Source organism: Adiantum capillus-veneris, chromosome 27, assembly GCF_014529385.1.
Source record: "Adiantum capillus-veneris isolate H3 chromosome 27, ASM1452938v2, whole genome shotgun sequence".
NCBI lineage: Eukaryota > Viridiplantae > Streptophyta > Polypodiopsida > Polypodiales > Pteridaceae > Adiantum > Adiantum capillus-veneris.
Window position 1 is genome coordinate 26765145 of NC_140957.1, and position 17397 is coordinate 26782541.

The following is a 17397-nucleotide window of genomic DNA, read 5'->3' on the forward strand; positions in this document are numbered from 1 at the left end:
GAGAGAGAGAGAGAGAGAGGCGCCTAGGCTGCATGCCTTTTGCATGCGCATGCGCCGCCATACACCGAATTGGATTTCCATAGCTAGACCTTTTTTATGTAGACTGCATGAGGAGAATCAACATAGAATCAACATTGATTCTCCTCTTCTTCAACATCTTGGGTACCCCTACTAGCACGTTCTTTAGTTTATTCATTTGTATCTACAAAGATTCCTCCAAATCCTTATGCTTCATGGAATGGCAAGCAAAATCCCCGTCAGATATCAAGAATTGAGCTCTACACGTTATGGTGTCAAGCTCCCAATCACTGCGCTAACCAGTCCAACCAATTCGTTTGGTGCCATCATTAGTCACCTTATTCAGTTAAAAAAAAGTTATTTCCTGGCTTGCGCTCCCCAACCGAACCCTGCGTTCTGTCAGCTAGCTCTCCTGCCAGCAGTTGTGTCTACGAGAGACCTTGTCGCATGGCTATGCTGTGTCGTCCCACTCCACAACAACTGCATTTCCTGACAACCTCATTGTATGGAGGCACTCATTTGTCACCCTTTTGTTTACTTCAGCACGACATCTGTTCAAGATTCACCTTCGATTTTTTTCCCCGAAAATGGGTATCACCTACTGGTATTAACTCAGAAGTCGCGCAAGCTTGCGAGGCACCCTTCTTGTCTGACTGCCGTGTCGCTCGACAAAGTCCCTATTCCACCCTTGTTCGTATCTGCTTTGATTCCTTCTATTTTTTGATTTGATTTGATTTGGTACCCCCTACTTTGGCAGTACCGAATCATAATACTCTTCAACCATTTTAGCCATCGAATATTACCCTCTCGAGAACCAGGTATGTAGACATTCAGAAGGTTGCTCACGGTGATCCATTTGATTTTCTGCCAACCCATGAGCGTGCCACTATTCCAGGTCTCGGCATCCGACTACGTTCCCTACATCATTGCACTCCTAGACGCTAGCTGAAATTCAGCTATGAAGCTTACTGTGTTGTAGTACTAGTGGGCATCTTCTCTCATACTCAGGACGACCGTAAAAGGTTTTTGTTCGACGCACTCAAGCGTGAGTGCAGGCAGCAGCGTTCGATAGCTGAGTTTATAAGTACCAGAGCTAGCGTTGCGGCTGTCTAGCAGGTAGTGTTCTAACCCTTGGCATCGGCACACGTGCACAACATACACACCCCATCACCAAAAAATCGTTTCCTACGTCGGGAAAACTTGCATAGGTGAAGGGGCTGTAATGGGGCGACCTCGGCAAAAACGAGCACCTCAAGAGCGTTTTGGAAAGACTGGCTCCAAAAACAGATCAAGAGTTCCATCCAAGAATGCTCATGTTACATCCACTGAGGAGTTTGATGATGACATTGATAAGTGTGAGTTTCTGAACTATTGGATTAGGTGTTCATGCTTTACTGAATTAGGATGATTTTGAATTTGATTATGTGACAGTCCACAAAGGAGCTGACAAAATTGCTCTCGACGTGGATGAGGATACAGGTATGTTTTCTTCATCGACAAATTTCTCCATATTTTTTGAGTGTTTGGCTTTTACATTCTCTCCTAGCTGTGTGAAATGTAAGGAAGTTTTTAACGCTTTTCTTTTTTATCATGGCCTTAGTGTTGAGGACTTAAACTCAAGTTCAAAAATTATGCTTCATAATAAATAAGAGCTGGTTGTGTTTTATCACCAGTTGATTAGCTTCCACTAATAGGTCCATTATGGTCTATTATATGATTACGAGATGTGAAATTTTTGTAATTTAACAAATGGACACTCTCTAGAAGCTGTTTTCTCGATAAAGCCGGTTGATCAGGATAGGTTCTTGGTGCGCCCCCCCCCCCCCCCCCCCCCCCCCCCCCCGCCGCCGCCCACTTCCTTTCCTTCTTGCGTCTCCAAAACCTCATTTTCCTATTTTGTGGTTGATTACCAGCCATTAAATTTAACGAAGGAAAGTATGTCTCTTACATCATGAAGTTCTAGAAATTTGTATGGTAAGTGTTGCCGTTGTCTAATGAATTTCTTTTGAACTTTCTCTCATTAGATCTCGAAGAAGGTGACATTGAGGAGCCAGTTTTTGATTTGAAGGTGGAGTTGTGTTGCACCCTGACTTTATTCAGTGTGTAGGCTATTTTGTAATTGTGAAACCAACATTCTGTTGTTTTTGTCATGGATGCACAGGCAGAAGGTAGTAGCGATGCTGATGAGGTACGTGATTTATCTTGCATTAATTCACACCCCCCCCACCCCCCCCCCCCCCCCCCCCGGTTGTGAAGCTGCTCAAGGGTCACATGGTTTGAAGTTCCCGCCGCTTTTGTGTATTTTGTAGTATTTTGTAGGAGTGCTGTCTACTTTAGAGAAAGCATCCCAACTTGTTGGTTTGTAAAGTGCCAACTTTGATTTCGAGCTGTTGTTGGAGTTCTGTGGGACATGTTACTCAAGTGCGGTATGTAAACTTGTTTGGCAAGTGCCAACCTTTATCATGGTTGAGTTTGCGCATCACCTCCCGAGTTGTGGGGTATGTAAACTTGTTTGGCATCACTTCTTCAATGATAGAAATTAAGTTCGTCATTCTTATAAAGTAAGGTGTAAGTAGGAGCTAACCCTATACACACTCAACTTCCTCTTCGGGACTGATGATGTGAGTAGGGAGCTGCTGTTTGGACAAATAGTGAAGTTAAGGTCATTTTCAAAATTTTCAAGTCTTTGTTTAAATTGGTTGCGAGTTGCTTCATTCCAAGTTTCAATGTTGTAGAATCTCATTTAGTCTTATGAATTATTTAAATTAAGATTTTCTCTTATGTCATTTGTCCATATGCTGTATGAATTGGAAGTTGAAACCTTTGCACTGTCTTTTCGGCGGATAGGATGTTGGGTTTTTGTAAAAGTTTTGTTTATATAACCTTCTCTCATGTATTTGGTGTATCTTTTTGCTGAAGTTATTTTTAAGTTGCTGCTGTGTTTTTGGCTGCTACCTCTTTCGTGCGTTTTGTGAAATGTTGTTTCCACTCTTAGAGTTTGTAAGTTCAACCTCTTTATGTATCTAAAATGTCGGGTCCCAAACCCTCAAGGGCCCCCTTGCTCTGTTGCCAGAGCAAGTACTTTCTTTATTCTTGCACAAATGCTCATACAATGATGCTAAATGTTGATGATGCTGAAATGCTAATGGGTACTGATGCTACTGATGCTGGGTACTACTGAGATACTAAAGGGTATCCAGGGTACTGCGGATACTGCTGGGTACTGAAGATGCTGGGTATTGAAGATCCCTATGCTGAGCTAGGCACGAGCCAAGGCAAAACACAAGGAGTGCTAGATGCTGGGGTATTGTGTCAACGACAACAATGATGCTATGGCTGAATGCTAAAAATGCTAGCGATGTCGATGGCTCGGATCTGCAACCATGACGAGGCTAGGGGCTGAATGCTGAGGCGATCATGGGCTGAAAATGCTGGCTGTTAAGGGTTGAAGAGGCTGATGCTCAAGGGCTGAAAACACTGATTCATGCTGATAAAAACGATAGAGATTTGGTGGGTCTTGCGGGTACTGCTTGGTGCTACTGCATCTCCTTTGTCTTCTACTGTCTCTAGCCCCCAAAGGGCCCCTTATATAGGTGGTACATGCAAGGTCGGGCAGCCTCTGTTAAAACTCCACAATAAGGTCACATCATTAATAAAAATGTCTGCAAGAGGTGGTTCACGCGCGGTACATGCACGTCTTGTTAGAGGCTCACAAAGTGCTAGGCTAGGTTCAAAGCTAAGACTCATGCTAGATTGTAGCAAAAGCATGTCGACATAGCGCAAGTGAAGTGCGCACATGACATCCCCCCCTGTTAAATGTGAGGCAAAACTGCCGAACTTCTATCTTTGGATTCTTTTTGTACTTCTGATGGTGAATGCTTTTGATGCTTGTGGATGCATAACCGATGAAGATTCCTTCAAACGGGTTGATATTGCGGATGTAGATTGGCTGCGATGTAAACACCGACCACAGGAGTTACTAGGTAGCCTTACTACTGTAGCAGGATACGAGCCTTGGTGTTGATTTTGCCTTGTGAGCAAGTACTACCATTCGAATAGTCCTGTCGTGAAAACATTGCGGGGGAAGCTGAAAGGTAAGGGTGCTCGGAGGTATTTCCAATGGTTCCATGTCGACGGAAGTGGATAGTAAGAATTTTCGGATGTATTTCCAATGGTTCCATGTCAACGGTAGTGGATGCACGCTACATGCGAATGCGAATGCAGAAGAGGGTCAGGAATCTTTCCATATCCGCATAAGAGGCAAGCAGATCTTGGTACTCAAGATCTGGGTTTTCGTGTATCCAATGTCGATCTTTCTTCAGACACAACGATGAAGATGGGAGCCGGTATTGGATGTGTAACAAACTTGGACACTCCAAGTCAAGAATCAACCGCGACAGCACCAAATAACCACTTCAAAACAATTCACAAATCACAATAGATTTGCACTGGCCCGGCGGAGTTCCGTGCCTAGAGATATTGGCCCCAAAGACTGGCGCCCCTTTCGGTATTTCTTTTTGTATTAATCAATCATCAAAGTACAAGAGAGCGGTTAGGGTTTCACTCTCAGACTCTGCGTCCAGATGCTCTGAGAAGTGAGGCCCTCACCACTAATTTAAAGGTTACAAGGGATGCCCAAAAGCAGAGCCCCAAAAGCTTTCAAAATCAAAAGCATCAGTTCTCTCTCTCTCTTAGAGAGTCTTTTCTCTTTTTAAAAAAAAAAGCAAAAGCAAAATTCGCGTCGCTCATCATTTTCCCAAAATTTTTATTTATTTTATTTTTTATAATAATCTGCCTCCGCGATTTCCGGAATTTAGGGTTTTGGGCAAAAATTAGGGTTTGCAGGAATTTTAGGGTTTCTGGCAGAAATTAGGGTTTCTGCTGTCCGCCACGTCATCACTTTGTGACATACCCCCCTCTTGAAAGCATTGTAATCGACCGCGATTACGCCTGCAAAACCGACAAAAGCCATAAACCGTCTTAGCAGACACAGACTGTTAGTACCTACGTACTAGGAACACACATCTAGCACATGCACAAAATCGACAGTCACATCACACGACATCACAGGACATCACCAGACATCACAGGACATCACATGACATTCAACATTCATTCGGATCTTAGACCATGATTTATCGGCAATGTAGCTAGCAATCACATCTAGGTCTAATCGGGACCTCATCGATGTCCGATTGACTAACCCCTATTGCAACCATGTCTATTCGAGATCAATCAGACCAAAATGCTGCAGTCATTTCGGCTATCAGTTCCTGCACTCACAAGAAGTCAAGAACAAATCAGTATCATAATCAGGAATTCCATTTCATAAAGTCATCCAGCAGAATACTGTCAGCTCTCAGTATCCCTGAAGCTCAAAGAGACATCAGTGACTTTAGTATCAAAATCGAGGCATCTGTTGACAAAGGAGTGGAGTGACTCCCCTCTTGTGCATCCCGCTGCACCAGATCTCCGGCCAAGCTGAATTCTGGGTTCCGTTTGGAGTAGACTATGCTAAACCAAAACATCGAGGTAAAGTTTCACAATCCGAGGAGTATCTGCTAGGTCCTCCTCCTCCATCCACTTCGCATCAAATGCAGGAAAGTTCTTGAACTTAACCAAGAACCGCCTTCGGACTTTACCCTTCTTCGTATCATTATGTGCCAAAATCTGTTCAGGAACAAGGATCTCCTCGTTTTCTTCCACTTTGGGTTGCTCATCAGGCTCCCCATCATCAGGCACATCACCCTTAACAGGGTTCAAGAGACTCACATGCAATGCATTGTGAATCCTCCAAGTATCTGGCAGTTCCAATCGGAAGGAGACATCATTTATCTTGTCAGTGATCTGGAAAGGTCCGTAGTATCACATACTAAGCTTTGGAAAAAGCCTCTCCTTTCCCTTTTTCTTTCTTAGGCGTGCCTTCTCAAAAGTAAGAGCACCCAATCATCCTCCTTCAGTTTCCAGTCGCGACGATGGCGATCCGCTGCCTTTTTCTGTCGTTCTTGAGACTTCTGTAAAGTCTCGCGAACCTTGGCAAAAGCCGTATCCAAATCTCGCGAATATTCATCCGCTTCAAATTTCTAATCTTTCGTGCTCAGGAAGGATGGAACCTTCGTAGCAGTTTCAACAATCTCTCATGGCGTCTTCCCCGTCGAAGAGTGTATCGTGTTATTGTAGGCAAATCCCACCAAAGGTAAGTTCTTTTCCCATTGAGTCTTCTGATGCGAGATACAAGACTTCAATAAATCTAAAATCACTGAATTGGCAATCTCAGATTGCCCATCAGTCTGCAAGTGGAACGATGACGAGAATTGCAACCGCGTGCCAATGTTCTCCCAAATTGCCTTCCAAAACAAACTCATAAATCTGGGGTCTTGGTCGGAGACAATCGTCTCAGGCGTGCCATGTAATCGGAAAATCATCGTGATCATTCTGTATTCTCGGGAGATCAAAAAAAATTGAAATCCATTTCAATACTTTCCGAGGGGCGGGTGGGTATGGGTAAAGGCTGTAACAATCTCTGTGCTTTATGCCTGTCAAACTTGACCTTCTGGCATACCAAGCAACTGCGCACAAACTCTTCCACATCCTTCTTCAGTCTCCGCCAAAAGAAATCTCTCTCTACCCCTTTCATGGTGGTAGCAATGCCGCGGTGACCCGTAAAAGGTGGACAGTGGCAATCAGTCATAACCTTTTCCCTCAACGGCTGTGTAACGCACAACATAGTCTTTTTCATCAAGTAGCCTTCCCGAAGGGTGTATCCAGCTACTGTCTCCGCATCCCGTATCCGTGTGAAAATATCTGCAAAACCTGTATCTGTGGCATACTGATCGACCATATCCTCGAAGCTCCTATGATGTATCGCGGAAATAGCCAGAACCAACGGTTTCCGAGACAAAGCATCTGCCACCACATTCTTCTATCCCTGCACATGGACAATCTGGAAGTGGAATTGTGACAAGATGTTCACCCAGCGCATCTGCTTTTCCGAAAGCTGCTTCTGTGACAAGAAGTAGCGCAAACTCTGATGGTTTGTAAAGACAGTAAAATCCGCTCCGAGTAGGTAATGCCGCCACTGAGTAAGAGCATGGATAACCGCCAAAAGCTCTTTCCCATAGATCTGTGCTGTCATCTCCGGCCTAGAGAACAAACGGCTCTCGTAAGCTATGACATGGCCTTCTTGCATCAAGACCGCACCCAGACTACGACCACAAGCATCACAAAATACTTCAAATGACTTCTGCAAGTCCGGCAAAGTCAAATCTGGTCCTGTAGTGAATTTCTCTTTCAATGTCTAAAAGGCAGTCACCTCTGTGGGTCCCCACGAAAAAGGTACTCCTTTCTGTGTCAAGATATGCAAAGGGGAAGCAACCTTTGCAAACTTTCGTATGAACCGCCTGTAGTACGAACACAGTCCCAAGAAGCTTCTAACTTCATGGACATTCCTCAAATCGGGCCAATCACGGATAGTCTCTATCTTGGCCGGGTCCATTCGCACTCCTGCTGCTGACACAATGTGTCCCAAAAAGTGTATCTCTAGTAGGAAAAATTCACTTTTCTTAGCATTAATCACTAACGTGTGATCTCGTAATTGCCTGAAAGACTTGAAGCAGATGATCTCTGTGTTCTGCCTCATTCTTGGAGAAAACAATGATGTCGTCAAAGAAAGTGCCAACAAATAGTCTGTACTCTCGAAAAATCCTGTCCATCATCCGGTTAAATGTCGCAGGAGCATTGGTTAAGCCAAAAGGCATCACCAAAAACTCAAATAACCCAAAAGTCGTCCGAAAAGCTGTCTTGTAGACATCTCCTGGTGCTATCCTGATCTGATGATATCCACTCTTCAAGTCAATCCTGCTAAAGCACGAGGATCCCTGTAACCTGTCGAGTATATCATCGATCCTAGGAATCGGAAATCTGTTCTTGATGGTGATTTCGTTGAGAGTGCTATAATCGATACACATTCTCCAAGATCCGTCTTTCTTCAAAAACAACAACACTGGAGAGCAATACGGTGAAGTACTAGGCTGGACAAGACCCTTTTCCAAGAGGTCTTTCACTGAGTTCATAATCTTTTCATTCTGTACTCGGCTCACACGATAAGGTGGCCGATTCGGTGGCGTGCTTCCAGATATCAGATCAATGGTATGATCTTCAGGCCCTCTCAAAAGCAATCGGCATGAGCGTGGAGAAAAAAATCTTGGCATTCTTTTCTTCAGGTCAAAACATATTCAACTTTTATCCATCGTTCAGTTCTCCCAAAAGAATGAGTAAGAAAACTGAAGTTCATCAAGTACAATCTCTAAGCCCTTCATTTATCAAAGTCGCTTTCTCGGCCCGGTAGTCAACCACGGCGTAGTTCTTGCGGTACCAAGGGATCCCGAGTAGAACGTCACTCACGTGCCCTGAACACCCCTGTCATTGCAAACGAAGTTTGCCAATGCTCGATGTAATGGCAACATCCCATCCGGGTGCCAGTCGAACTACCTCCACCTGTGGCGTCAGTCTGTCGGGCGTAGTTCCAAATCGAGCCGCCAATTCCAAGTGAAAAGAAGTTGGCCTTGGCTCCTTCAAAAGAGCTTCCTGATCCTTCGCTTTGCCCCGAAAGCGGCAAAGTTTGTACTTTCATTCATTAGATTCGGTGCAGGTCCCACGCCATGTGGTACCAGTTCTGCTTTTCTATCTGCCTTTTCTGCCACATTCCTCAGCTGCTCTCGAACTCTCAGACCTGTCCTCGTCTTTATCATTCTGTTCTTTCTGTGCCTTATCAGGGCACTTTGCGGAAATATGTCCATGTTCCCCGCATCCAAAGCACTTCCCCTCTCTGATGAAGCGAGCTCTCTCCTCAGGAGTAAGCTTGGGTCGTGCATCCTTTTTTTTCTCTGGGTTGCTCTTTTTCATTCTACTTTCATTCCCAGAAGTCTGTTCGGCTCGTTGTGTCATGGCCTCATCTGCGGGGTAGGTCAGACTGCCAGAGTGAATGGCAAAGCCCCGCTTCGCATGACTCATCAACTCCTGAATAGAAGCTGACTTCTGTTCCAAGCAGTGATCTCGGATCTCTGTAGGTAGACCCAAGGTAAACCGCTCAATCTGTTCTCTGAACGAGATCTTCTTGAATGAAGAGGCGGGTAGAAAAGAGCTCCAGAATCTTTCACAATAAGAATTCACTGTATCGCTCTTGGTCATCCGGAGATGGTTCCAAGCAGCTCGTATACCTCGCTCAAACTCTTGAGTCAACCAAGAAGAAATAAAAAGCCTCTTGAATTTCAGCCATGTAACTGGCACAGTCTTGCTTAATAGAAGCGTGGACCACCAAGTACGAGCATTCCCCTCAGAGTAAGAGGCAGCTCTCCGAATCTTGGAGTGCTCTGAATAGCGTCCTCCCGCGAAAGCGATGTCAAACTGCTGTATAAAAGACAAAGCCTTCGAAGCATCTGAGTATCCTGAAAAGTATCAAACTTGATCGAGTGGCCACCTTCCTTAACTCTCGGACTTTCTTGCTTTTATCTTCGAGAAAGTCATACTGGTTGGCTTTGTAAAAATTCTTCTTGTTCGCATAAAACTTTCCGTCATCGGAATCTGAGCTGTCTGTAGACGAGTCCTCGGTAGAACTGTCAGTCTCTGGGCGAGATGTAGCCTTCTTTGCCTTTTTCTTGCCCGTTCCGAAGCTTTGTGTCTTGCTTCGCTTTTTGCTTTTTTCTGTCTTCTTCGCTCTAATCCGAGGAGCTAGAAGAACTGTCAGAAGAAGAAGAAGAAGAACTGGGTACTCCTTCAAATCGAACACGCTTCTTCCGTTTCTTTGCTTTGTCGAATGTCGACTGACGACCCAAATATCCCGGGAAGTCAGTACCTTTGTTCTGCTTTTTGCCGTGCTTTTTGCCTTTCTTTTGCACGTCGAAAAGCTGAGCAATCCGTGCATCAACCACGTTCTCCAGTTCCTTCTCCGTATATTTCTTGGAGGCAGAAGGTTTCTTGAGAGCGGGTTTCGGGAGTGGTGTTGTGGTTCTTTGCCACTCCATCTGTACCTCTTTCAAAGAGGTCTGGTTCATATATTTTACCATCTTCGGGTCCTTGGCAAAATTGAGCATCATCTTTGTTGCATCGCCAATCAATTGACGACGCTCCATCTCTGTTTGCTCCGCCTGAGTAGGCCGAGGCGGGCCATACTCTCTGTCTGAATCTTCGTTGTGATCCCAGCCCGCATCTCCAGATGCAGAGGGAGTCGACTGATCATTGCCTGAAGCCATAGGTGCCGCGGAAAAAAAATTCGGGGATCGGATTTCCCGTAGAAGAGAAATCGGCCGTGCTCTGATACCACTGTAACAAACTTGGACACTCCAAGTCAAGAATCAACCGCGACAGCACCAAGTAACCACTTCAAAACAATTCACAGATCACAATACATTTTTACTGGCCCGGCGGAGTTCCGTGCCTAGAGATATTGGCCCCAAAGACTGGCGCCCCTTTCGGTATTTCTTTTTGTATTAATCAATCATCAAAGTACAAGAGAGCGGTTAGGGTTTCACTCTCAGACTCTGCGTCCAGATGCTCTGAGAAGTGAGGCCCCCACCACTAATTTAAAGGTTACAAGGGATGCCCAAAAGCAGAGCCCCAAAAGCTTTCAAAATCAAAAGCATCAGTTCTCTCTCTCTCTCTTAGAGAGTCTTTTCTCTTTTTTAAAAAAAAAGCAAAAGCAAAATTCGCGTCGCTCATCATTTTCCCAAATTTTTTTTTAATTATTTTTTTTAATAATAATCTGCCTCCGCGATTTCCGGAATTTAGGGTTTTGGGCAAAAATTAGGGTTTGCAGGAATTTTAGGGTTTCTGGCAGAAATTAGGGTTTCTGTTGTCCGCCACGTCATCACTTTGTGACATACCCCCCTCTTGAAAGCATTGTAATCGACCGCGATTACGCCTGCAAAACCGACAAAAGCCATAAACCGTCTTAGCAGACACTGACTGTTAGTACCTACGTACTAGGAACACACATCTAGCACATGCACAAAATCGACAGTCACATCACACGACATCACAGGACATCACCAGACATCACAGGACATCACATGACATTCAACATTCATTCGGATCTTAGACCATGATTTATCGGCAATGTAGCTAGCAATCACATCTAGGTCCAATCGGGACCTCATCGATGTCCGATTGACTAACCCCTATTGCAACCATGTCTATTCGAGATCAATCAGACCAAAATGCTGCAGTCATTTCGGCTATCAGTTCCTGCACTCACAAGAAGTCAAGAACAAATCAGTATCATAATCAGGAATTCCATTTCTAAAGTCATCCAGCAGAATACTGTCAGCTCTCAGTATCCCTGAAGCTCAAAGAGACATCAGTGACTTTAGTATCAAAATCGAGGCATCTGTTGACAAAGGAGTGGAGTGACTCCCCTCTTGTGCATCCCGTTGCACCAGATCTCCGGCCAAGTTGAATTCTGGGTTCCGTTTGGAGTAGACTATGCTAAACCAAAACATCGAGGTAAAGTTTCACAATCCGAGGAGTATCTGCTAGGTCCTCCTCCTCCATCCACTTCGCATCAAATGCAGGAAAGTTCTTGAACTTAACCAAGAACCGCCTTCGGACTTTACCCTTCTTCGTATCATTATGTGCCAAAATCTGTTCAGGAACAAGGATCTCCTCGTTTTCTTCCACTTTGGGTTGCTCATCAGGCTCCCCATCATCAGGCACATCACCCTTAACAGGGTTCAAGAGACTCACATGCAATGCTTTGTGAATCCTCCAAGTATCTGGCAGTTCCAATCGGAAGGAGACATCATTTATCTTGTCAGTGATCTGGAAAGGTCCGTAGTATCACATACTAAGCTTTGGAAAAAGCCTCTCCTTTCCCTTTTTCTTTCTTAGGCGTGCCTTCTCAAAAGTAAGAGCACCCAATCATCCTCCTTCAGTTTCCAGTCACGACGATGGCGATCCGCTGCCTTTTTCTGTCGTTCTTGAGACTTCTGTAAAGTCTCGCGAACCTTGGCAAAAGCCGTATCCAAATCTCGCGAATATTCATCCGCTCAAATTTCTAATCTTTCGTGCTCAGGAAGGATGGAACCTTCGTAGCAGTTTCAACAATCTCTCATGGCGTCTTCCCCGTCGAAGAGTGTATCGTGTTATTGTAGGCAAATTCCACCAAAGGTAAGTTCTTTTCCCATTGAGTCTTCTGATGCGAGATACAAGACTTCAATAAATCTAAAATCACTGAATTGGCAATCTCAGATTGCCCGTCAGTCTGCAAGTGGAACGATGACGAGAACTGCAACCGCGTGCCAATGTTCTCCCAAATTGCCTTCCAAAACAAACTCATAAATCTGGGGTCTTGGTCGGAGACAATCGTCTCAGGCGTGCCATGTAATCGGAAAATCATCGTGATCATTCTGTATTCTCGGGAGATCAAAAAAAATTGAAATCCATTTCAATACTTTCCGAGGGGCGGGTGGGTATGGGTAAAGGCTGTAACAATCCCTGTGCTTTATGCCTGTCAAACTTGACCTTCTGGCATACCAAGCAACTGCGCACAAACTCTTCCACATCCTTCTTCAGTCTCCGCCAAAAGAAATCTCTCTCTACCCCTTTCATGGTGGTAGCAATGCCGCGGTGACCCGTAAAAGATGGACAGTGGCAATCAGTCATAACCTTTTCCCTCAACGGCTGTGTAACGCACAACATAGTCTTTTTCATCAAGTAGCCTTCCCGAAGGGTGTATCCAGCTACTGTCTCCGCATCCCGTATCCGTGTGAAAATATCTGCAAAACCTGTATCTGTGGCATACTGATCGACCATATCCTCGAAGCTCCTATGATGTATCGCGGAAATAGCCAGAACCAACGGTTTCCGAGACAAAGCATCTGCCACCACATTCTTCTGTCCCTGCACATGGACAATCTGGAAGTGGAATTGTGACAAGATGTTCACCCAGCGCATCTGCTTTTCCGAAAGCTGCTTCTGTGACAAGACGTAGCGCAAACTCTGATGGTTTGTAAAGACAGTAAAATCCGCTCCGAGTAGGTAATGCCGCCACTGAGTAAGAGCATGGATAACCGCCAAAAGCTCTTTCCCATAGATCTGTGCTGTCATCTCCGGCCTAGAGAACAAACGGCTCTCGTAAGCTATGACATGGCCTTCTTGCATCAAGACCGCACCCAGACTACGACCACAAGCATCACAAAATACTTCAAATGACTTCTGCAAGTCCGGCAAAGTCAAATCTGGTCCTGTAGTGAATTTCTCTTTCAATGTCTAAAAGGCAGTCACCTCTGTGGGTCCCCACGAAAAAGGTACTCCTTTCTGTGTCAAGATATGCAAAGGGGAAGCAACCTTTGCAAACTTTCGTATGAACCGCCTGTAGTACGAACACAGTCCCAAGAAGCTTCTAACTTCATGGACATTCCTCAAATCGGGCCAATCACGGATAGTCTCTATCTTGGCCGGGTCCATTCGCACTCCTGCTGCTGACACAATGTGTCCCAAAAAGTGTATCTCTAGTAGGAAAAATTCACTTTTCTTAGCATTAATCACTAACGTGTGATCTCGTAATTGCCTGAAAGACTTGAAGCAGATGATCTCTGTGTTCTGCCTCATTCTTGGAGAAAACAATGATGTCGTCAAAGAAAGTGCCAACAAATAGTCTGTACTCTCGAAAAATCCTGTCCATCATCCGGTTAAATGTCGCAGGAGCATTGGTTAAGCCAAAAGGCATCACCAAAAACTCAAATAACCCAAAAGTCGTCCGAAAAGCTGTCTTGTAGACATCTCCTGGTGCTATCCTGATCTGATGATATCCACTCTTCAAGTCAATCCTGCTAAAGCACGAGGATCCCTGTAACCTGTCGAGTATATCATCGATCCTAGGAATCGGAAATCTGTTCTTGATGGTGATTTCGTTGAGAGTGCTATAATCGATACACATTCTCCAAGATCCGTCTTTCTTCAAAAACAACAACACTGGAGAGCAATACGGTGAAGTACTAGGCTGGACAAGACCCTTTTCCAAGAGGTCTTTCACTGAGTTCATAATCTTTTCATTCTGTACTCGGCTCACACGATAAGGTGGCCGATTCGGTGGCGTGCTTCCAGATATCAGATCAATGGTATGATCTTCAGGCCCTCTCAAAAGCAATCGGCATGAGCGTGGAGAAAAAAATCTTGGCATTCTTTTCTTCAGGTCAAAACATATTCAACTTTTATCCATCGTTCAGTTCTCCCAAAAGAATGAGTAAGAAAACTGAAGTTCATCAAGTACAATCTCTAAGCCCTTCATTTATCAAAGTCGCTTTCTCGGCCCGGTAGTCAACCACGGCGTAGTTCTTGCGGTACCAAGGGATCCCGAGTAGAACGTCACTCACGTGCCCTGAACACCCCTGTCATTGCAAACGAAGTTTGCCAATGCTCGATGTAATGGCAACATCCCATCCGGGTGCCAGTCGAACTACCTCCACCTGTGGCGTCAGTCTGTCGGGCGTAGTTCCAAATCGAGCCGCCAATTCCAAGTGAAAAGAAGTTGGCCTTGGCTCCTTCAAAAGAGCTTCCTGATCCTTCGCTTTGCCCCGAAAGCGGCAAAGTTTGTACTTTCATTCATTAGATTCGGTGCAGGTCCCACGCCATGTGGTACCAGTTCTGCTTTTCTATCTGCCTTTTCTGCCACATTCCTCAGCTGCTCTCGAACTCTCAGACCTGTCCTCGTCTTTATCATTCTGTTCTTTCTGTGCCTTATCAGGGCACTTTGCGGAAATATGTCCATGTTCCCCGCATCCAAAGCACTTCCCCTCTCTGATGAAGCGAGCTCTCTCCTCAGGAGTAAGCTTGGGTCGTGCATCCTTTTTTTTCTCTGGGTTGCTCTTTTTCATTCTACTTTCATTCCCAGAAGTCTGTTCGGCTCGTTGTGTCATGGCCTCATCTGCGGGGTAGGTCAGACTGCCAGAGTGAATGGCAAAGCCCCGCTTCGCATGACTCATCAACTCCTGAATAGAAGCTGACTTCTGTTCCAAGCAGTGATCTCGGATCTCTGTAGGTAGACCCAAGGTAAACCGCTCAATCTGTTCTCTGAACGAGATCTTCTTGAATGAAGAGGCGGGTAGAAAAGAGCTCCAGAATCTTTCACAATAAGAATTCACTGTATCGCTCTTGGTCATCCGGAGATGGTTCCAAGCAGCTCGTATACCTCGCTCAAACTCTTGAGTCAACCAAGAAGAAATAAAAAGCCTCTTGAATTTCAGCCATGTAACTGGCACAGTCTTGCTTAATAGAAGCGTGGACCACCAAGTACGAGCATTCCCCTCAGAGTAAGAGGCAGCTCTCCGAATCTTGGAGTGCTCTGAATAGCGTCCTCCCGCGAAAGCGATGTCAAACTGCTGTATAAAAGACAAAGCCTTCGAAGCATCTGAGTATCCTGAAAAGTATCAAACTTGATCGAGTGGCCACCTTCCTTAACTCTCGGACTTTCTTGCTTTTATCTTCGAGAAAGTCATACTGGTTGGCTTTGTAAAAATTCTTCTTGTTCGCATAAAACTTTCCGTCATCGGAATCTGAGCTGTCTGTAGACGAGTCCTCAGTAGAACTGTCAGTCTCTGGGCGAGATGTAGCCTTCTTTGCCTTTTTCTTGTCCGTTCCGAAGCTTTGTGTCTTGCTTCGCTTTTTGCTTTTTTCTGTCTTCTTCGCTCTAATCCGAGGAGCTAGAAGAACTGTCAGAAGAAGAAGAAGAAGAACTGGGTACTCCTTCAAATGGAATACGCTTCTTCCGTTTCTTTGCTTTGTCGAATGTCGACTGACGACCCAAATATCCCGGGAAGTCAGTACCTTTGTTCTGCTTTTTGCCGTGCTTTTTGCCTTTCTTTTGCACGTCGAAAAGCTGAGCAATCCGTGCATCAACCACGTTCTCCAGTTCCTTCTCCGTATATTTCTTGGAGGTAGAAGGTTTCTTGAGAGCGGGTTTCGGGAGTGGTGTTGTGGTTCTTTGCCACTCCATCTGTACCTCTTTCAAAGAGGTCTGGTTCATATATTTTACCATCTTCGGGTCCTTGGCAAAATTGAGCATCATCTTTGTTGCATCGCCAATCAATTGACGACGCTCCATCTCTGTTTGCTCCGCCTGAGTAGGCCGAGGCGGGCCATACTCTCTGTCTGAATCTTCGTTGTGATCCCAGCCCGCATCTCCAGATGCAGAGGGAGTTGACTGATCATTGCCTGAAGCCATAGGTGCCGCGGAAAAAAATTTCGGGAATCGGATTTCCCGTAGAAGAGAAATCGGCCGTGCTCTGATACCACTGTAACAAACTTGGACACTCCAAGTCAAGAATCAACCGCGACAGCACCAAATAACCACTTCAAAACAATTCACACATCACAATAGATTTGCACTGGCCCGGCGGAGTTCCGTGCCTAGAGATATTGGCCCCAAAGACTGGCGCCCCTTTCGGTATTTCTTTTTGTATTAATCAATCATCAAAGTACAAGAGAGCGGTTAGGGTTTCACTCTCAGACTCTGCGTCCAGATGCTCTGAGAAGTGAGGCCCCCACCACTAATTTAAAGGTTACAAGGGATGCCCAAAATCAGAGCCCCAAAAGCTTTCAAAATCAAAAGCATCAGTTCTCTCTCTCTCTCTTAGAGAGTCTTTTCTCTTTTTTTAAAAAAAAGCAAAAGCAAAATTCGCGTCGCTCATCATTTTCCCAAATTTTTTTTTAATTATTTTTTTTAATAATAATCTGCCTCCGCGATTTCCGGAATTTAGGGTTTTTGGCAAAAATTAGGGTTTGCAGGAATTTTACGGTTTCTGGCAGAAATTAGGGTTTCTGCTGTCCGCCACGTCATCACTTTGTGACAGGATGCTTGATACTGAGGGTGGTGAGAGGCTAATAAGTCCGAGGTAGGGACGTGAAGCTTCCTTAAGGGAAAAAAACTGAAAGAGGTTCTTTGGGTTCTTGGATACTTCGGTTCTTCCCTTGAGTTCGCGAAGCCGAAGCACGCACAGAGCTCTGATACTAGTGTCAAGTGCAGCGGAAGTGTTGAAGGATTTAGCTCGGATCTAGTACTATGCACAAATACAAGGGACACTTTACTTCACTTGAAAGAACTGAACTGAATTGAATGATAGAGAGAGAGAGAGAGAGAGAGAGAGAGAGAGAGAGAGAGAGAGAGAGAGAGAGAGTGTCGGGTCCAAAACCCTCCCAAGGATCCCCTTGCTCTATTGTTAGAGCAAGCGCTTTCTTTATTCTTGCACAAATGCTCATACAATGATGCTTAATGTTGATGATGCGGAAATGCTAATGGGTACTGGGTACTACTGAGATACTGAAGGGTATCTGGGGTACTACGGATACTGAAGGTACTGAGGTCACAGGTGCTACGGGTACTCGGGT

The 17397-nt window shown here is 45.1% G+C and overlaps 1 protein-coding gene across 2 annotated transcripts in view; it reads left to right on the plus strand.

Annotated features, from left to right (window-relative positions):
- The first annotated feature begins 707 nt into the window (after positions 1-707).
- Positions 708-17397, plus strand: part of EMB2777 (Sas10/U3 ribonucleoprotein (Utp) family protein) — a 91701-nt gene continuing 75011 nt past the window's right edge. The window contains exons 1-6 of one of the 2 annotated variants that reach the window (XM_086502584.1): positions 708-836; positions 914-1134; positions 1227-1373; positions 1450-1497; positions 2043-2086; positions 2180-2206. In XM_086502584.1, the coding sequence (XP_086358710.1) occupies positions 1241-1373; positions 1450-1497; positions 2043-2086; positions 2180-2206 (252 nt within the window). In that variant the 5' untranslated portion in view covers positions 708-836; positions 914-1134; positions 1227-1240. The other variant, XM_086502585.1, reaches the window with a different exon arrangement.